This window comes from Carcharhinus amblyrhynchos, chromosome 21 (assembly GCF_965287045.1).
Source record: "Carcharhinus amblyrhynchos chromosome 21, sCarAmb.v2.hapA, whole genome shotgun sequence".
NCBI classification, from domain to species: domain Eukaryota; kingdom Metazoa; phylum Chordata; class Chondrichthyes; order Carcharhiniformes; family Carcharhinidae; genus Carcharhinus; species Carcharhinus amblyrhynchos.
The window spans coordinates 46,875,536-46,897,041 of record NC_137344.1 but is presented as its reverse complement, the minus strand read 5'-3'; the positions used below and the strand labels follow the sequence as shown (position 1 = coordinate 46,897,041).

Here is a 21,506-nt window from a genome sequence, read left to right as displayed (position 1 = left end):
TCCAACCCCCTCATCTCCGGTATCAGCCTAATGAACCTCCTCTGCACTCCCTCCAAGGCCAAAATATCCTTGCGCAAGTGCAGTGACCAAAACTGCAAACAGTACTCCAGCTGCAGCCTCACCAGTGCCCTGTACAGTTGCAGCAAGACCTCCCTGCTTTTATATTATATCCCCCTCGCTATAAAGGCCAACATTCCATTCGCCTTCTTGACCACCTGCTGCACCTGCAGACTGGGTTTTGGCAACTCATGCACAAGGACCCCCAGATCTCTCTGCGCCGTAGCATGCTGCAGCTTTTCGCCCTTAAAATAGTAATCCCTCCTACTATTATTTCTGCCAAAGTGGATAACCTCACACTTGCTAACATTGTACTCCATCTGCCAGGTCCTCGCCCACTCGCTCAGCCTATCCAGATCCCTCTGCAGACTTTCCACACCCTCCGCACAATTTGCTTTTCCACTCATCTTTGTGTCGTCAGCAAATTTTGTTACCCTACACTCAGCCCCCTCCTCCAGATCATCTATATAAATGGTAAATAGCTGAGGCCCCAGCACAAGTGTTTGATACAAGTGGCTGCCTTGCTGGATTTCAGAGAGTAGTTAAGAATGAACCATATTGGTGTCAGACTTGAATGTCATTTAGGATAGACAGGATAAGAACAAGTTTTTGATCCTGACAAAACGTTGATGAGCAAGCTTAGATCTTCTTACAATCCAGCTGCTTTGTGGTCATTTTATCTGAGGAACCAGCCAACAGTCTAGGCCAGCGATCCAACCTGATGTATTGCAGTCTTTTTATTTTCCTCCTTTAGCGACTTACTTTCTCTCCCTCTGAGGAATAGAAATTTTAGTCAAAACACATTGTTAATAGCTGGCTAACTTTAGTGACTCCAAGAATTAGAGTGGCTGTTTTGAGCATTTGTGCAGAAGGTACATGTCAAGTACTGTGCTACTCATTCTGAATAACAGCTTTGATTGGGTGTGAACTGTACTTCAGTGCAAATATGTTTCATGGAATCAGCCCGGCTTTGTTGAGTTTATGGAGGTTCACATATGCAATACCTCATGTTTATAACACTTATAGAGGATTTCAGTCATAATAATGGAATTTTAAGGCCTTCCAAAATGCAGACTTCATGCTTGACGCCCAGCGCATCATTTGCTCAGACTGGAGCCTTGGAGGCTCACAAGAAACATTTTTTTTTTCGTTTCCTCTGGTTGAGAATTCCAGGCTTCTCTTGCAGACGGGAGCATTTTATGGGCAGGCTTTACTACCCATGCTCAATTCATTTGAAGTGATTAGAACGTAATGGGCCCTGAACGTAAAGGGTCTTTATAAGACCCTTGTCAGATCCCACTTGGAGTACTGTGCACAGTTCTGGTCGCCTCCCTACAGGAAGGATGTGGAAGCTATTGAGAAGATGCAGAGGAGATTTACAAGGATGTTGCCTGGATTGGGAGGCATGCCTTATGAGGATAGGTTGAGGGAGCTAGGTCTCTTCTCCCTGGAGAGACGAAGGTTGAAAGGCGACCTGATAGAGGTTTATAAAATGTTGAGAGGTATAGATAGGGTGGATTCTCGGAGGCTGTTTCCCAGGGCTGAAATGGTCGCTACAAGAGTACACAGGTTTAAGGTGCTGGGGAGCAGGTACAGAGGAGATGTCAGGGGTAAGATTTTCACTGAGGGTGGTGAGTGAGTGGAATCGGCTGCCGTCGGTGGTGGTAGAGGCGAACTCACTGGGGTCTTTTAAAAGTCTTCTGGATGAGTATATGGGATTTAATGGGATTGGGAGTTACAGATAGCTCTATGGCCTGGTAGGTATGGATATGATCGGTGCAACTTGTGGGCCAAAGGGCCTGTTTGTGCTGTAGTGTTCTACGTCCTATGTAATAAATCGGAGCAGGAGTCAGCTGTTCGGTCCCTTGAAACTACTCTGCCATTCAATGGCGGACCTTCTACCCCAATTCCACTTTCTCACCCTCCTCTCCTTCTATCCCTTGACTCTTGTGGATCCCCCACAGTTGTGCCAGGCTGTTGATTTGTGGTATGTGTCCTTGAGTGACCTTTCTTGGTTTTGGAAAGCAACAGAATAAATGCTTCACCCAGCTGTGGTAAAGGTATAAACTGCTGAAAAGCAACTAAACAGAAGCCGCGAAGCAGAATTAATCCTTGTGCTCCGCTTAACAATCAGTAGTAAGAACGTGGCCGATTTTGGCCTATCCTTGCATTGTATCGCAACTGCTTTGTGTGTTGACTTGACCACAGTGAAACATCCCATGGAGTTCCACAGGCGTGTTATCAAAACTTTGAGGGAACATTTGTCTCACGTGACTGAAAGCTTGGGCCAATAGGTGAATTTTAAGTGGCGTTTTGAAGGAGGAGAGAGATGCGGAGAGGTTTATGGAGGGAATCCCAGAGCCTAGGGTGTCGGTAGCTGAAGGGGCAGCTGCTAACATTGCAGCAATGGGAATCCAGAATGCCTCTTAGTTGGGGGAGGGCAGAGAGATTGTGCACAGTTACACGGAACGTCATGATAGTGGAAGAATTTGAAAGCAGATGCACATGTTTGTTGGCTTAGTCACTTTGGATTCAAGTCATTTATTTTGTGCTGGTCTGCAGTATAAATTGAGCAGGATTGAGAACATTGAATGTCCCTATATGTTGTTGACCATGCATTAAATTCTCTGTCCCATTTAATCCTCTTTCTAGAGGTTTCAGACAATTTAATTTTTAGAACTAACTGATGCAAGTAAATTTAAATATGTGCCCGTTATACTAAACAAAACTAGGAAGTAAAGAAGCAGAACAGACAGGATGCTTGCCTCTGAATTAAGTCACCTGACTTGTCCATGACCTTCCTGAGCAGACTCTCTGGCTGGAATTTTAGCGGCACGCCCGGCCCAGGTACATAACATCGTGCTCAAGGTCGATGGAGACTGCCATTCTGCGAGCCTCACTCACCCCGATTTTGGGGTGGTGTGCCAGTAAAATCAGGGCCTGTGTGTGTGTTGGTGTCAATGGGAATTAGGCCTTTTTTTTTTGAGTGCCTGTAGCTGTGAAGCCCTTCCAGGGACCGCAACACCAATTCCATCAGACACCCTTGCTAAAACATGCTTTGTTAAAACAGGAGGCACGGTAGCACAGTGGTTAGCACTGCTGCTTCACAGCTCCAGGGTCCTGGGTTCGATTCCCGGCTCGGGTCGCTGACTGTGTGGAGTTTGCACGTTCACCTCGTGTCTGCGTGGGTTTCCTCCAGGTGCTCAGGTTTCCTCCTACAGTCCAAAGATGTGCGGGTTAGGTTGATTGGCCACGCTAAGAAGTTGCCCCTTAGTGTCCAGGGATGTGTAGGTTAGAGGGGATTAGTGGGTATGATATGGGGGTAGAGCCCTGGGTGGGATTGTGTTCGGTGCAGACTCGATGGGCCGAAGGGCCTCTTTTTCTGCACTGTAGGGTTCTATGATTCTTTGTGAGACTTGGCCAGACTGAATCCCAATTGTTTTTATAATTGGCTACACAATCTGCGCTGGCTCATGTCCTGGCATGACTCCCACCATTACTCTTGATTGACCAAGCCAACCCTTCATGATGTCTTACCTCCAGAAACAAATTGCATCTGGAAGGTAGACTAGAACTGTCAAGATAGGGGAGGGACAGCCAAGTTAAATCATGTCCGCTGAGGTGTTTAATCTCCCTCCGCCAAGTTATTGATGGTGATCTTGGAGAGAGGAGTTAGCTGTCACTATCTTACTGTCTGTTAAAGTGATCAGCCTCAGACAGCGCTCATTACAGTTATAAATGAAGTCTTAAGCCCTTACCACCTGTAAAACCTCCCGATTTATTTTCGGCTGACGCGCTTTATTTGTAATGTGTGCTCACTATTTCACTTGTGTTCCAGCTGGCCCTGGCTGGGTTTGGCTCCCTGCCTACTGTCCTGACCAAAAAACAAATACCTTCTTCAAATGTACGAGTCAGCTGCAGCAGAATAGGAAGAGCCTTAAACTGGTGGAAGCGGCACAGGAAAAGGATGTACAAACAAGATGGAAAAATAGAATTAGGTATGGGGTGGCTCAGTGGTTAGCACTGCTGCCTCACAGCGCTAGGGACCAGGGTTTGATTGCAGCCTAGGGTCACTGTGTGTGTGTGTGGAGTTTGCATGTTTTCTCCGTGTCTGTGGGTTTCCTCCGGGTGCTCTGGTTTCCCCCCTCAGTACAAAGATGTGCGGGTTAAGTGGATGAGCCACGCTCAATTGCCCCCAAGTGTCAAGGGGACTAGAAGGGTAAATACATGGGGTTATGGAGCCTTAATAGAACATAGAACATTCCAGCGCAGTACAGGCCCTTCGGCCCTTGATGTTGTGCCGACCAGTGGAACCAATCTAATGACCCTCTAACCTAAACTATCCCAATGTTATCCATATGCCTATCCACTGACCATTTGAACGCCCTTAAAGTTGGCGAGTCCACAACTGCTGCAGGCAGGGCATTCCACACCCTTACTACCCTCTGAGTAAAGAACCTACCTCTGACATCCGTCCTATAATTACCACCCCTTAATTTAAAGCCATGTCCCCTCGTGTTAGCCATCACCATCCGAGGAAAAAGGCTCTCACTGTCCACCCTATCCAATCCTCTGATCATCTGGTGGGGTTGTTTTCAGTGCAGGTTTGATGGGCTGAATGGCCTCCTCCTGCACTGTAGGGATTCTATTCCATGATCATGTTAGATCAGTGTGAGTGCATGAAGATCTTGGGCTGAATTTTTAACTTCCTGAAGCAGCATGGGGGAGTGGTGGGGTTATCCACTCGCGAGCAACAAGCAGCCTTATAGTTGGAGGCAAGATTGGGATTTTCCAGTTGACTTCCAGGTGCCCACAGGCTGCAGGACACAGAGCAGCTACCTGGAAGCGATCTCCTGGTGGCAGACAGGGGTTCCATTCCGCTGCTTCAGATGGGCAGGCCTTCCCTGCCTTTCCTGGGTTAAGCAACAGCCTTGGGCTGCCCCGGGACAGGCTTCCCTCCCCTCACAATGGTGGCCTGACTCCAAAAGGTCTTGTTTTAGATTTTAAAAAGAGGGTGCCTCAATTTTGAGCTGCCCTCTGCCATACCTGTCATGGTGTCCTGCTGCCGCTGATGCTTCCTGCTGCTGCCACCCAGGCCCTAGAGGTTCATGGTGGGAGATATAGGAAGGACGCCTGAGGTAGATTCTTCACTGAGGGAGTGGTTGGGATGTGGAATACACTGCCTGCTGTGATGGTGGAGTCGGACACTTTAGGAACTTTCAACCAGTTATTGGATAGGCACGTGGAGCACATCAGAATGATAGGGGGTGGGATGGCTTGATCTTGGTTTCAGACGAAGCTCTGCACAACATTGAGGGCCAAAGGGCCTGTACTGTGCTGTACTGCTCTTATGTTCTATCCCTGTAATCCCACATATTTACCCCAGCTAGTCCCCCTAACACTAAGGCTCAATTTAGCATAGCCAATCAACCTTACCTACACATCTTTGGACTATGGGAGGAAACCGGAGCACCCGGAGGAAGACCACGCAGACACAAGGAGAATTTGCAAGCTCCACACAGACAGTGACCCAACCCGGGAATCGAACCTGGGTCCCTGGCACTGTGAGGCCGCAGCGCTAATCACTGTGCCCCCATGTTGCTCGAGGGAACATATGGATAACAATATACGGCAATGCAGGGAGGAAAGCATGTGCTAGGAAATAGCATGGTTTATTCACTCTCATGCTCATACGTGGCAATAGCTTTCTTCAAAATCTCCCCTATTCTCCGAGGCACGCAATAAGAGGCTCAGAAAGGAGGGACACAAAATGGTTCTTATTTCATAATGACTGAAATGAAATTGCCTTGTGCTTATCCCAAAGCATCTCATGTGTCTCGTAATGCAGTGTGTTCCATGTTAAGGAACTCTTGTAAAAGATTGAAGAATTTCTTATAAAAATCGTGATCTGCCGCTTGGCAAATCTCAGCTGATGCTCCAAAGCCTGAGCCTCAGCAGCACCCTGTGCCACGCCGTTTAACACAGGCTTCCACCGGCACTTACTATTTCTCTCAATCTCAAGCTCCCCTGCTTAGACTCAGACACTGGATAGAAAAGAAAAGCTGTGAATCTGAAATAAAAGCTGAAAACACTGAGAATGCACAGCAGGACCATCCACTTTTTAAAAGAGCAAAAACAAGTTAGCGTTTCAGACAATGACCTGCTTTGTACTGTGATTGATCCAAACTCAACTACCAGGAAGAAGTTGCCATGTGTAAGGAGATTGCAGATAGTGTTAAATCAGTGAAAGACTAATCTGTCCGTGCGTGCAATGGACAGATTAATCAGTTAGATACTCATAATTATTTCAGCTGCTCAGAATGGAGAGCAAAGTTTTATAATCTGAAACAAAACGAGAAAAACGTCAGGAGGTCAGGCAACGTCTGTGGAGAGAGAAACAGAGTTAATGGGTGGAATTTAACCGGCACATCCCACCTGAGGTTCATACAATCCCACCCAAGGTCAACGGGGATGCTGTTTTCCGAGCCTCGGGGCTGACGTGCCAGTAAAATTCTGGCCAATGTTTCTCATTGATGACCTTTCTCTTAACCAATGTTGTAACTTCCCTCTGGATTACCATTCCTGACGTGCCCCTGATTCTCAACTCATGTTCCAATTTGGACCCTTAATGTCCTGTTGAGTGTAGGTTAGAGGGATTAGTGGGTAAATATGTAGGGATATGGAGGTAGGGCCTGGGTGGGATTGTGGTCAATGCAGACTCAATGGGCCAAATGGCCTCTTTCTGCACTGTTAGAGATTCTATGATTCATACTCACCAGCAGACATACTCCCTTCCATCTTCTTCCATCAGGAAAAAGATACAAAAGTCTAAAGTCACTTACCAACAGACTCAAGAACAGCTTCTTCCCTGCTGCCATCAGACTTTTGAATGGAACTTCCATATATGAAGTTAATCTTTCTCTATACCCTAGCTATGACTGTAACATCACATTACGCACCCTCCTTTCTTTCGCCCTGTGTACTCTGTGAACAGGAGATAGTGCACAAGAAACAATACTTTTCGTTGTATGCCAATACATGCATCAATAATAAATCAAATCCAATCAGTTCCCGTCTTCTCCAGTCATTCAGACTGTTGGCAGTAACTAACTGAAAGCTTGTGGCTTGTGCTGTCAAATAAACCTGTTGGACTTTAACCTGGTGTTGTGAGACTTCCTACAGCAGTAGCCAGTGACAGGCTCCACGGAAAATATTGGGAAATATTTTTTCTTCAGTATATAATCTAAGTAGTTCAAATGGGAAAAAAAACTGAGGAGCAGTTAATTGATTGTTAACCATTTTGGAAACCATTGAATTTTATCAGAGAGAGCAGGGACCTTGGCCCATTGTGACTGTGCTCACAGAGATATCGTACAGTACAGAAGAGGTCCAATTCTTATAGCTTAAACATTTTTCTATTTGTTCCCTCATTCTCCCAATAATGAGGTTGCCCTTCTTGGAAATGCAAACTGTATTCTTTGTGTTACTAGGTTTGAATGGCAAGCCCTTGATTAGCCAAAAGCCTGTGGCCTTTTCCTGTGCGTGCGCGTTGTGTAGTTGAGTTGGTTCAATGACAGACTTCCTTTTATATCCCATTATTTGACAAACCCAGGGTCGCCACCTCTGGTTGAACTTATTCCTGGAGGTTTCATCATGAGGCCTGCTTCTGGACAGCGTTGCCTCCAATGTTTACTCAGAGTTCAAGGATGATTTAGCAGAATGCACCAACCCTTTAAGTTTCCTTCACGTGGCTGTGTGTGGGTGGATTTCCTCCGGGTGCTCCAGTTTCCTCCCACAGTCCGAAAGACGTGCTGGTTCAGTGAATTGGCCGTGCTAAATTCACCCTCAGTGTACCCGAACAGGCCCCAGAGTGTGGTGACTTGGGGATTTTCCCAGTAACTTCATTGTAGCGTCAATGTAATTCTACTTGTGGCACTATTAAAAATATTGCAGAGGAGAATTTAAGTTTGATGTTGCCTCATTGTTACCTTGCAGGGGAAATTAAGGGTGTGTCTGTGTTCCTGCTTCATCTCGTGCACCTGGACAGGTATAGGCCCCAAACCTGAGATTCAGGTTATTCCAGGTCAGAGAAGGCCTAATATGTGTGACTCTGGTCGATTCTGCTTGGCCCAGGCCTCAAGACTGCGGCTGATTCAGTTCCACATCAGTGCAGAGGACAGACTTTGCGTGATCATAGAGTCATGGCGTTATTTATAAATTGGATGTTAGAATTATATTTCAATTCACTAACCTCCTTCAGAGCTAACTGGCACAACTAATGTGTGAACTATGATTCAATTCTCAGCAAATTAGCAATTCCAAACTGCACCAGTGATGATGCTGCACACTCAGAAATCCATGCTGAAAAGGGTGAAACACAAGTTCACAAAAGAGTTGCAAAATCATTGATAAATACTTCTTTAAACATTCTAGGAAATGCAGCAGTAGTCTATCTGAGTGCACACTCAGATAAACTACTGGTGGGGAGGAAAATGCCAACTTGTCCATGAAGTTTGCTTTTTACTCGTGATACCTGGAGAATCTGCCCATCTCCACCCTCACGCTCACCCCCACAGCCATCTAATCTCCTGGGACAGCTAAAAGGACAGAGAAAGAGACCAGGGACAGCTGTGGGTTAAAAAAAACTCTGCAAAATCCCACCTCCTGGACCCTCTTTCTGCAGGCAATCAAGTCCGGACGAGGTGCTCACTCGGGCTAAGTATTATCCATTAAGACACTTGCCTTCAAGATGATGCTGCCTGTGTCCCAGCCAGGAATCGGCCCGTCCAGGAATCATCCCAGCTCCTTCTCAAAGGCAATCCGCATCCACCGCATCAGCTGCCAATATATCCCAGAGTCTCATTAATCTCTGGGGAAAGGAAAACCACTTAACCTATGCAGCTGACTTTGAAATTATAGTGCATCATTATGTATGTTTTTTTTATAACAAATAATTTGATGCCGAAAGCATTTTTAAAACAATGTCGAGTTGTTCGGTCGGTTTGCCTTTCTGGGAGATTCACACAAAACAGCTCTGCTAATCTTGTAGCCATCAAATGTTTATAATAACCAGCAAATTAACTGAACTGATTTGTGCACATATTTTGACAATTATGACGTCACGCTAAGATAAGCCCAGAATGCCAATGAGTCGTCAGCAACTCAAAGCAGGATGCCAGTGTGAATCAATGCTTCAAACTCAAAGCAGACCAGAGGCAATTCGCTCCTAGTTCAGTGGCCAGAGTGTGAATGTGCTGTCATAAGTATTAAATCTGTTCCTTATCAAATAACAGAAATCTCATCTTGAGACAGAATTCTTTTATGAAGTGCAGTCATTGTTGTTGCGTGGGAGTATGTAACAATCACTGTACACCAGGGTGTTGCACCAAAAGCAGACTAGACGAGTGACGAGTTGCTCAGTTTTATTTTGATAATTTGAGGGAGAAGAGTGGGAGGAATTGTTCTTTCAGGAGTGTCTCAGAATCTTTAGAATCAGTCAGCAGGATCTGTGTTGAAGATTACAGCTGAATGATAGCAGCTTAATGAGTTAAATTTTATTATAATTGCCCAATGAATGCAATGCTAGTATACTGAACTCTTGATGTGAAGCTTGAACAGGGATTGGCCTGGAAACCCCAGGAATTAAACCTTACTCTCCAGGACAATGCTGTGAGCAGAACCCAGGAGAAAAATCATTGGGAACATTTAAAGTAATTTTTTTTTCTCGTTTTCTTTGGACACATTTGAAAAAAATTATTGGGATGGAGGGAAGATTGTTTGACTAATAGTAAAGCTTGGGAAGTGAAGGGTGGAATTTAATGCCTTCTCTCTAAGTGAGTTTGGTGGTGGAGGGGCATGTATTTGGATGGGAGGATGTTGCTTTCTCACCTCTGCCCTGCTGCCAATTGAGGTGCCCAAGTGGGTAATTAATGCCCACATCCTACAGCAGCTGGATTAACTTGTTGGCGGGTGGGGGGTTCACCATACAAGAAGCCCAAAAAGCAAATTCTGTCGGGATTGCTTGTGGGGTTCCACGTGGGATTCCTCTATCAAAGGCACTCAGTTGCCCCACTGGAAGGGGGTGGTGCCATTGAGAGTCGCCCCTTTTGCCCTTGCTGCTGGTACGCGATAGCCTCTCCCTCGTGGCACCCCCCCTCCTGCCATTGCTCACCTCAGGCCTGGACTCCTCTGTGATCCTAAGCTGAGGGTGGGTGTATTCCTGGTGGTGCTGCCCAACAATGCAAAGAGCCTTCAGCCCTCGTCGGGTGAGGGGGAGTTTTCTTCCTCTGCGTCAATGATCCCTGTAGGCCTGCCACTGCCCAGTTAAATGCTTTTAATCTGGACAGACCTTCTTGAATGTAGGCAAGGTGGCTTTCTAGCTCGCAGGTGCTCCCAATGCCTATGTTAAACACTGCCTGAAATGTCTAATATTTTCCGATTGATGTGGGGAAGCAGTGCACTCTGTGGATGAATGAGGTGGGCGGCCAGTGGCAGAGATTTTGTGCTGAAACCTTCAGGAATAGATTCAAATGGCATTGGCATCCCGAGGCTTGAGCACAAGCCCCTCACTCACAGGCAAGAGTGGAGCCAACTGAGCCAAACTAACATAGACCCACCTCAGCATTGAGCTTCGAAAGATAATTAGACAGGAAAGCAGTGGCGTCTAATCTTGTCTTGGAATGGACCTAAAAAAAACATTCTGGTGAAATTTTCATTATCAAGATTCTCCTTAACTAATGATAAAGCACGAGTTAAAACAGTGATGGACTACAATTTTACAATAAAATTCAATTTATTGCAAAATCCCTCACTTCTCCCGATCTTCTATTCCTGCCACAGGCTTTGTGTTTTTTTGTTAAACTAATCTCTACATCCTGATTCACACTGTTTGCCCATTTAACCTCCTAGGGCTGAGAGGTGTCCTGTACTGCGCACTTTGATCTTTTACCATGGTTACTCTGCTAGCCTGAATCTTTTCCCTTCCCTCCTTCCAGCATTGCTGAATAATTTTGTACTTCAACAATACAGTCGAACATTTTTAAATTAAGCCGTTGTCCCGGCCCTGTGTGTTTTCTTTGCGAGAGGTTTGTGACACATCGCTGGAATTAAAAGATTAACAATGAAGTTTAATACCAGCAGTGAGCTAAGAGGAACACTCTGTTGTTCCTCTTTGACCTGTAGATTTTAAACGTGGACAGTATATTGCAGATAGTGCACGACGGATAAGTTGAATTCCAACTCTGAAAGAAGAGTCAGACTCGAAACTGTCTCTCTCCCCATAAATGCTGCCAGACTTCAGGCTGTTTTCAGCATTTCCTGTTTTTATTTCAGATTTCCAGCATCTGTAGTATTTGACCTTTTATTAAGTTGAATTCCCTCTTGTTTTCTATCTCAATTCCACCTTTCTTCCTTCCACGCAAAGTTGCCTTTTAGAATGGGTTAGTTGCTCTTCTGCTTGTTCCCTGGATGAATGCAAGGCTGGAAAGGTTGAATTTATTGCCTGTTTGTCATTATCCTGAGGTGATAGGCTTTCTCCTTGATCTGCTGCAGTCCCATGATGGTATTGGGTAGAAATGGCCTCACAGGCTGCTGTTGCACATAATTCGGAAACGGCGGTTGACCCTCACTTTTGGGACCACTCCTTGCGTATTTCGAGAACTTCTCCTCGCCTCTCCTCACTGAGATTTGATCCCTGTCCTCTGGTATCTTGTTCAGCTTCACTGTGACCTTAGACAGTGAGGGTCTCAGCCAGGTTTTGGCCAAGCTTCAGATGCAAGGCCTGTCCGATCCGCCTTTTCCCCAACACCTACAGTCATCAGAGGGCAACCAGGAGCTGGACGTTTAAAGCAGATTCTGCAGTGCTGTGCTGCAGGATGCCATGCTACCCCAGCACCACGATCTTGACCCTGAGCCATTTTTGGATCGGTCATTTCGGGATCAATTTGGCTGCCCTTCAGCAAGCGGAGGGGGAGAACAAAGAGAGGGTAAATAGGGCCAATGGGTTCCAACCCGTTCTGATGGTTTCCAGTTGGCAAAGCAGGCAAGAGACATTGGCTCAAGCCACTGCCAGGCAGCTGTGGAGGACTCGTGCCAGGATGTGGGGGCTGAGTTCCATTTTGCGAGGAACACCACCCACGAGCCATGGCCACTGGGACACAACTGTGGTCACATGGCCAAGCACCTCTAATCAATTTGAACTCTAAATAATTAATTACTTCTAGACGGTGCAGTGAAGTTGAGGGGTTGCCTGTCTCTCGTCATCACTAATGGAGCTGCCGATGTGTCAATGTACCAACTGGCCCTCCAGCCTCAGTAATCGGTCCATTGTCCTTAATCGAATGACTTGCCTGCTCCTTGCCATTAATTGGCCTGGCTATTTAAAAATCCAGCTGCAACAGGGTAAGGTCAGGATCTGGAACTGGTCTTAATTCTTAATTGTAGGTGCTGTCCCTAGACTAAAAATCCAGCCCAAGGAGTGAGAACTCAGCCTGATTATAATGTTCCTTAACCCAGCTGACCATAGACACCAGCTGTGGGTAGAAGAAAGTTATCCCTGACCAGGCATCAAAACATGACACTACCTGGTCATATTGATCATATTTCCTATCTTTCAAGCAAGAAAACAGGGTGATTATGGAAATATTAACCTAGAGTATTCAGCCAGTGAGAAGTCCTATTTGAATTAATAAATTTGTTTTTTGAGAGGAACTTCTTCACTCAAAGGGTGGTGAATCTCTGGAATTCTCTGCCCGTTGAAGTGGTGGAGGCAACCTCGTTGAATATATTTGAGTCACGGGTAGATAGATTTCTGATAGACAAGCGAATTAAGGGTTATGGGGAGAAAGCGAGAAAGTGGAACTGATCCACTTCAGATCAGCCATGATCTTATTGAATGGTGGGGCAGGCTCGAAGGGCTAGATGGCCTACTCCTGCTCCTATTTCTTGTGTTCTTATGAGATGCAACAGCGACGTGCAATTGTATAGCGCCAGTAGTGTCCCGAAAAGATAAAATAAATTGAGTCCATTCCGAATAAGGACACATTAGAGAAATAGCCTGGTCAAAGAGGTAGGTTTCAAGGAACAACTGAAAGGAGAGAAGGAAGGAGCAATTCGGGGACAATTTGAGTTTAGAATCTAGACAGCTGAAGGGATGGCTTTACTGAGGGTAAGAAAGGAATGAATGAGGGCTTCAGCAACTGGTGGACTGAGACAGGCAAAAATTGAGAGTTGGCAGTAGGGGGTCTTGCTAATGGAATTCACATGGGGTTGGAAGGTGAGCTGGGAGTCAACCACCTGGGACATGAGGTTGTTCGCAGTGCGGTACAATCCGAGACAGTGCTGAGGGAGGGAAATGGTGTTGATGGCTGGAATTTTCCAGTCGTTTACCCCCTACCATGGCTGCAAGTGAGGACGGAGAATTTAGTGCTCAGCCAAATCTCTGTTCACTGCAGCGGGACCAGAGATTCCCGCCGGCGAGAAGAGCTGGAAAATTTCCCCCTGATGACTACAGAATGGAGATCGTGAAGAAAGGCAGAGGCTTTGATTTACCCGAAGTTTAATTGGAGGAAGTTTCTCCCTGAGTAGGATTTAGATGCTGGACAAGCAACATGGTGTCACAGGAGCAGTGAAGGAGGCAAGAGACCTGCAAAATTCAAAATCTTTTCTTAGTCTGAAGTGACAGCTACAGTCGGTCTGAAAAGTACTGACAAGCCTTGAGACGTAGTTAAAATTGACAGACTACAGGTGGATGCAGTGGCCCAGTCTCACCCCCTTGTCTTTACGTTTTTACCTTTTCTTCCCTTGCTGCAGGTCGTGATCCGCGGAGAGCGTGGAGCAGCTGACACGCAGGAACTGATACAGTGCGTCAACACACACTTTGTACACAACAAGGTAGGATATGGTTGTGTGACTGTGCAGAAAGGATTCAGTAGCTGGGGATATCAATACAAAAAAAAAGAGTGGAGCCTATTACAGAAAAACCCAGCTGCCTGAAAATCTCTCATTATCTGCCCCAGACAGTGCAAGGTTAAAGTGATTGTTTCTCAGTAATGATTGGCAGTCCTGAATTCGGGATGAGCGATCTTGTGAAATACGCTAGGAATACCAGTGGAGATCACATTTCCTTCTCGAGGAATAATTGGCATCCAGTGTGAAATCTAAACCTGCTTAGTACAAGTATGTGTATTTGTCGAAGATGCTTTGTGGTTACTTGAAATGGTAGAATGTTTTGGAAAATGCCGCACTTATGCATAAGTGTGTTCCTGTGGAAACTCGTGCTATAGCTTATCCAAGCACACAGTCCAGTCTTGCATATTTTGATTTTTAAACATCATACCTGAGAGATACAGATATAACTCTCCAAGTATTAACTCCCTTAGACTGCGTCACCCAAGCTATTGGACTTGTGATAATGCCACAGCCATTGATGTATTGTGTCCCATTTGGGCACCACACTTCAGGAAGGATATCAAAATTGGTGAAGGTGCAGAATGTCTGTAATTTCTTGGGTGCTTTGTAAGACTCTGCTGCCACTAACCTGAGCCCCGGTTTAGCATTATCTGCACATTTGACCAGCTTATCTTGTGTTTTGCAATGCATGATATGAAAGTAGATCAAACCGTATGGAGACTCACCCAGGCCACCATCACCCCCTTAACTAAGGCCCACTACTTTGTCTCTTTTTGCCAGTTCTGCATCCACTTTGAAGTTTGACCCCAGGGCAAAAAAAGCATTCGAAATGTAGAAGTAAAATATTGCAGATGCTGGAAATCTGAAATAAAACGGGAAAACTTTGGAAATACTCAGCAGGTCAGGCAGCATCTGTGGAGGGAAAAGCAGAGTTAAAGTTTGAAGTCACTGACTTTTCATACAAATTGAACGCTTTACCTTGTGTTACAGTATTTCATATAGTTTTTTATTAAAGGCTTTCTGGGAGTCTTAGAACGCTTATCCCAAGGCTGTGGCATGTCTACTTGGGATATCGCTGGCTTTGAAGAAGTATCAAAATCATTCCTTCTGAAACTGTGCTGACTGCTAATTATTAGGGTATTAATTTCTGTAATTTAGCTGTTAATGATATATGGCAAATGTCTGCAGCTATCCATGTTTGTTCTGTACTGTATCCATAGACAAGATCTCAGATAAGCCTCAAGTTGGAATACTGTGTCCACCCAGTAAGGAAAAGCATTTTGGAGCAGTATTCTTTCTTTTCCAGTTTATAGTGCAGACTGGGGTTGGGCCAGCCTATCTGGGAAAGAAATCACAAGCAGTCTAGCTGCCGGGTGCAGTTTATAAGGCGGTGGGCTGTTTATAAGGAGTTGGGCTGTTTATAAGGCCTTCCTCAGGGCCGTGGGACTTCCATCTGAGTTAAAATAAAAACAAAAAAGTGCTCCAGCCCTCACCCTCACTCTCTGACTGCCTCTTGCACACACACTTCCAAGGAAGCCACGCACACAGCCTAATGGTCCTTGATCCCTCAATGCCTCCACCCCCCCATCCTTATTCTTTGGAAACAGCTGCATCCCAGAGAAAACATTGCTTGGATGATAGTTCTGACTCACTGACCTCAGTGGCCATTTTCACAAGTTTGTTTTACAAAAGGCTAAGTGGTTTCAAGGGCTTTTTGGGAGGGAGGAAAGAGGGAGAGAATGGGAAGAAAAGTACTGTAATCTAGGGTGGTTAGTGTGCAGGGGTGTGCTGAATGAATTAAAGAGAAAAACAAAACATTAGCTTCTTGAGACATTTGTTAAAACAGAGTCTGCCTTTTCTGAAGTTAGCTCAGTTTTAGGATGTTTGAAGCTATCAAAATTGAGAAATATAGAGAACAATGTCTCAGATCCTTTTTGATATCAGGATATTTAAGGTAAGTGATTTTTGTTAATCTCAGATATCTAAGCGCTGCAGATTGGAGCAATTGATGTCAGTTAGGCTACTTGCAATGTTGAAGGATAACTAAATGATTGTCTTTGAGTACAGTTGATTACAAACGATGTCAACATTTTCTGGTAAGGTCAGTGACTCCCTTGTAATGACCTTCAGGAATATGTGGATTTGTCCTGACATGTTGGTTTTGAGTGCTTAAGACGTCGCTCGGAAAGCCGTGCAAATGGTACCTGTGTCATGATACGCTGACTTGGAGTGTTCGATGATGAGCAATGTGTAAACATCAAAGCAGTTGAACTCGCCACTCTGAGCTATTGCTGAATTCATATTTTATGTACCTTACGGTCTCCACCAAGGCCACTAGAAGGTCCAAATGAATCAGCATGGATGTACGACAAGGTTCACAGCATTGGAGGAGGATTCCACACTGAACATGAGACAAAGGCACGAGAACCTAAGAAATCTTGGGTTCCTGCACCTTAGAATGTGTTGCCCTGTGGAACTGTCAGTGGATAATCTCCTCGGTATTCTGAAAGCATTGTGCACACTACGGGATAACAGATAACAGCAGAACCAGATGTACGTTCACTTGTTTTCTAATGGGCAATTAGTTTATAATGTGCTATGTGAACTGGATGTGACCTGTTCTAATGTTCTGTGTGATCACAGATCCACAGGAACTGACACAAGTTTGTCTGTCATTGAATCAATATTGGTCTATCTGTACACAAAACACAGAACACTGGCATACAGGCGCAACAGGCAACCAGGAAGGCTAATGGAACGTTGGCCCTTATTTCAAGGTGGTTGGAATGTGAGAGTAGGGAAGTCTTCCTGCAACTGTACAAGCTACTGGTGAGACCACATCTAAAGTACTGTGAGCAGTTTTGGGCCCCTTGTTCAAAGAAGGATATTATTTCATTGGAGTCAGTTCAGAGAAGATTCACTAGGATGATCTCCAGTATGGAGGGATTGTTTTATGAGGAAAGGTTAAACAGGTTGGCACTCAACACATTGGAATCCAGAAGACAGATGTGATTTCATTGAAACATATAGGATTCTTCAGGGTCTTGACAGGGTTAATGCTGAGAGGATGTTCTTCCTCAGGACCAGAGGACATAGTCTCACAATAAAGATGCACCAATTTAAAACTGAGATGAAGAGGGATTTTCTGTCTGAGTGTTGAGTCCTTGGAACTCCATATCACAACCACAGAAACTTGTGGGGGCAGAGTGCTTGTGCATATTTAAGGCTGAAATAGATTTTTGGTCAGTTAGCGAATCAAGGGTTATGGGGAAAGAGCAGGAAAGTGCGGGTGGCTCGGTAGCACAGTGATTAGCACTGCTGCTTCACAGCTCCAGGGACCTGAGTTCGATCCCCGGCTTGGGTCACTGTCTGTGTGGAGTTTGCACATTCTCCTCGTGTCTGCATGGGGTTCCTCTGGGTGCACCGGTTTCTTCCCACAGTCCAAAGATAGAACGTAGAACATTACAGCACAGTACAGGTCCTTTGGCCTTCGATGTTGCGCCGACCAGTGGAACCAATCTAATGACCCTCTAACCTAAACTATTCCAATGTTATCCATATGCCTATCCACTGACCACTTGAATGCCCTTAAAATTGGCGAGTCCATAACTGCTGCAGGCAGGGCATTCCATGCCCTTACTATCCTCTGAGTAAAGAACCTACCTCTGACATCTGTCCTATAATTACCACCCCTTAATTTAAAGCTATGTCCCCTCGTGCTAGGCATCACCATCAGAGGTAAAAGGCTCTCACTGTCCACCCTGTCCAATTCTTTGGTCATCTTGTATGCCTCAATTAGGTCACCTCGTAACCTTCTTCTCTCCAATGAAAATAACCTCAAGTCCCTCAGCCTTCCCTCATAAGACCTTCCCACCATACCAGGCAACATCCTGACAAACCTCCTCTGCACCCTTTCCAATGCCTCCACATCTTTCTTATAATGCGGCGACCAGAACTGTACGCAATACTCCAAGTGCGGCCGCACCAGAGTTTTGTACAGTTGTAACATGACCTCACAGCTCCGAAATTCAATCCCTCTACCAATAAAAGCTAACACACCGTACGCCTTCTTAACAACCTTATCAACCTGGGTGCCAACTTGCAGGGAGCTATGCACATGTACACTGAGATCTCTCTGCTCTTGTGCGGGTTAGGTTGATTGACCATGCTAAAATTGCCCTTAGTGTCCTGAGATGCGTAGATTAGAGGGATTAGTTGGTTAAAAAAAAATGTTGAGATATGGAGGTAGAGTCTGGGTGGGATTGTGGTTGGTGCAGAATCAATGGGCCGAATGGCCTCTTTCTGTTTCTATGACATGAGGAATGTCAGATCAGCCCAGATCCTATTGGAATGCTCCTGTTCTTATTTCTTATGGTCTAGTATAAAGAGAGTCCCTGAAGCCACCTCCGTATTGAGAGATGTTTTGCTTGCTGATGGTGATGTCTGGGGATGGGGTTTAGCATGGTTCAGTTGTTTTGTTCTTCAGGAAGGCGATGGCTCCAAGAGTTTCCTGCAGGCGAAGCGCTGCGCCTGGTGGCTGGATGGCTTCTGTTTACCTTGAATCTCAAGTTGGTTTGAAAGAATTTTACTTTGGAGGAAGTTGGTAACTTGCTTCATAACATCTACGCTTCCATTAAGGAATTCAAATTCACCTTTTCCCCTTCACCTTCAAAATCATCCTACCCTTGAATTCTTCCTCCTCCTGCCACTTCTAGAGTTAAACTATCCTGCTCAACACTTCATAAACATATTGGCATTTATGATAAACAAAGAACTTACTAAGGATAGAGAGAAACTGTGCTCCGGTGAGGAAGGCCAGATTGCGAGGGCATAGCCTGAAAGTTAGAGCCAGCCCATTCAGGGGTGAGGACAGGAAGCACTCTTTCACAAAAAAATATAGTGGAAATCTCATCCCCAAAACAACTATTGAGGCTGTTGGTGACCCCCAAAAGGATTTTGAGGCAGATGGTGGTGGGGTTTGGAGTGATGAGTGGGTGGGTCAGTCAATTAAAAATTTCAAAACAAAGATTGATAAGATTCTTGTTAGGCGAGGGGATAAAGGGATACGGAACTAAGGAGGGCAATTCGAGTTAACATATAGATCAACCGTGATCTGATTGAATGGTGGAACCTTCCAAAGATGTGCGGGTTGGGTTGATTGGCCATGCTAAAATTGACCTTAGTGTCAGGGCGATTAGCAGGGTAAATGTGTGGAATTGTGGCAATAGAGCTTGGATGGGATTGTGGTCTGTGCAGACGCAATGGGCTGAAAAGCCTCCTTCTGTACTGCAGGGATGCTATGAACAAGCCGCCGCTGGTGCAGACCTTGGTGGTAGTAGCAAATATTCAAACGAGATCTTTGAAGACGAAGTGGAGAAGGGTTCCATGTGAACAGCAGTTGAACATGGGATGGTCTACTGATTCTGTTTACCCTAACATACCCTTTCTCTCTCTCTCTCCTGTTGTTTTCAAAATAACTGTAAATGCCGGAAATATGACATAAAACAGAAACAAATATTGGAAACATCCAGCAGGTCAGAGAGCAAGACACACCAGACAGTTTTTCACATCACAGCCACCCGTCAGAATTTGAAACATGAATGATGAACAGATATTTTTGATATGAGTGGGACGAAGCAGAGGAGAGAAGGAAAAACATGAGGATTTATTTATTGAATCTCTTCTAAACTGTTTAAAAGAAAAATGTGACGCAGTCGGCTGACAATCAGATTATCATAAGAACATAAGAACATAAGAAATAGGAGCAGGAGTAGGCCATCTAGCCCTTCGAGCCTGCCCCGCCATTCAATAAGATCATGGCTGATCTGTCGTGGCTCAGTTCCACTTTCCCGCCCTCTCCCCATAACCCTTAATCCCTTCTCTTATCAAAAACCCATCAACCCGCTTCTTAAAAATATTTAGCGAGGCAGCCTCCACCACTTCAACGGAATCAATGGAAAGCGACAAGAAACAAGCAACACAGAACTCACTAAAGGGATAGGAAGCAACACACAGAAGATGGGAGGCCTGTAAGGCTGTAGATGGTTGGAAATTAAACAGGAGAAACTGTTCGAAATCCCAGTCAATCCATCCACCGGTTCCCCCTCACCCATGATGTGGAGATGCCGGTGTTGGACTGGGGTAAACACAGTAAGAAGTCTCACAACACCAGGTTTAAGTCCAGCCAGTTTATTTGATATCAATGATTGCTCAATGATGATCAATCAAGGTCTCATATTTTATGTGTGTGCTGTTGTGTGCTCTGTCTGAGGCCAAAACTCTCCATTCACTTGACGGAGGGGCAAACCCCGAAAGCTTGTGAGTTTACTGTCAAATAAATTGGTTGGACTCTAACCTGGTGTTGTGAGACTTTTTAACCACATAACATCTAGCAAGGGACTGAGAGGTAGTCACCATTATTGCCATGTCAACTGTAATTCAGTTGGTTGCATTCTTGCCCCTGAATCAGACGGTTCCCGGTTGAAGTCCTACTCCAGGGCTTGAATACAAACATCTGGGCTGACACTCCAGCTCAGCACTGATGGAGTGCTGCACTATTGCAAGGGCGGTCTTTTGAATGATTCGCTAAACCAAGGCTCCATCCTCTCACTTGGGTGGTTGCAAACCATCCGTTGCACTATGTCAAAGAAGACCAGGAAGTTATCCCCGGTGTCCTGATCAACATCACAGAGAAACAGATGATCTGGTCATTACCGTGTTTGTGGGAGCTTGCTGTGTATAACGTGGCTGCTGTAATATAGGAAGCCTGTTTCCTATATTACAACAGTGACTCCATTTAACAAGTGCTTCATCTGCTGTAAAACAATTTGAGATGTCCGATGGTGTTAAGAAATGCTATATAAATGCTAGTCTTTTTACAGTAACACAAACGTATCTGGCCTGTTTACAAGTATGTGCTACTTGACTGATTCTTCCCTCACCACTTTACAGTACTCTGAAAGATCTTGACTCCCTGCTTGGGTTCTGGGTCCATGCATACCAGGTACCCGTAGAAAGCATTTTTCATGTGTGGACTCTAACACAACCAAGCGACATCCTGTCCTCACCTCTACTCTTCTACATGCACACTTCCAGGAGGGTTTTGCTCAGAGGCAGGGACTACAATCAGAGGTTCTCTAGCACTGACCAGTCAGTGATCAACTCACACAGCATTGACATGGGCTCGATTTCAAGATCCTCCTGAGCTCTTTCTCACTGAGTGAACTCACTTAGCTTTGGGGCAGTCTCACGCGACCTATTTTTTGGACTAGTTTTTAACCTTGACAACTCCCAGCAATAATAACCAAATGAAAAAAAATCAAAATTTTTTGATTGTGGAATGAGCTGCTAGATCAAGTGGCCGGAGTCACTTTTAAGAAAAACTTGGACGGGTTCATGGATGAGAGGGGTGTGGAGGGATATGGTTCAAGTGCAGGTCAGTGGGACTAGGCAAAAAATGGTTCGGCACAGACAAGAAGGGCCAAAAGGCCTGTTTCTGAGCTGTCATTTTCTGTGGTTCTAAAATGAACATTGTGGTAGCA

At 45.3% G+C, this 21,506-nt stretch overlaps 1 protein-coding gene across 2 annotated transcripts in view; it reads left to right on the top strand.

Annotated features, from left to right (window-relative positions):
• spata20 (spermatogenesis associated 20) overlaps nt 1–21,506 on the top strand; it is a 368,934-nt gene that overhangs the window by 222,322 nt on the left and 125,106 nt on the right. For both annotated transcript variants that reach the window (XM_080209099.1, XM_080209101.1), the window contains exon 15: nt 13,867–13,947. In XM_080209099.1, coding sequence (XP_080065225.1) covers nt 13,867–13,947 — 81 coding nt within the window. The remainder of the gene's footprint in view (nt 1–13,866; nt 13,948–21,506) is intronic.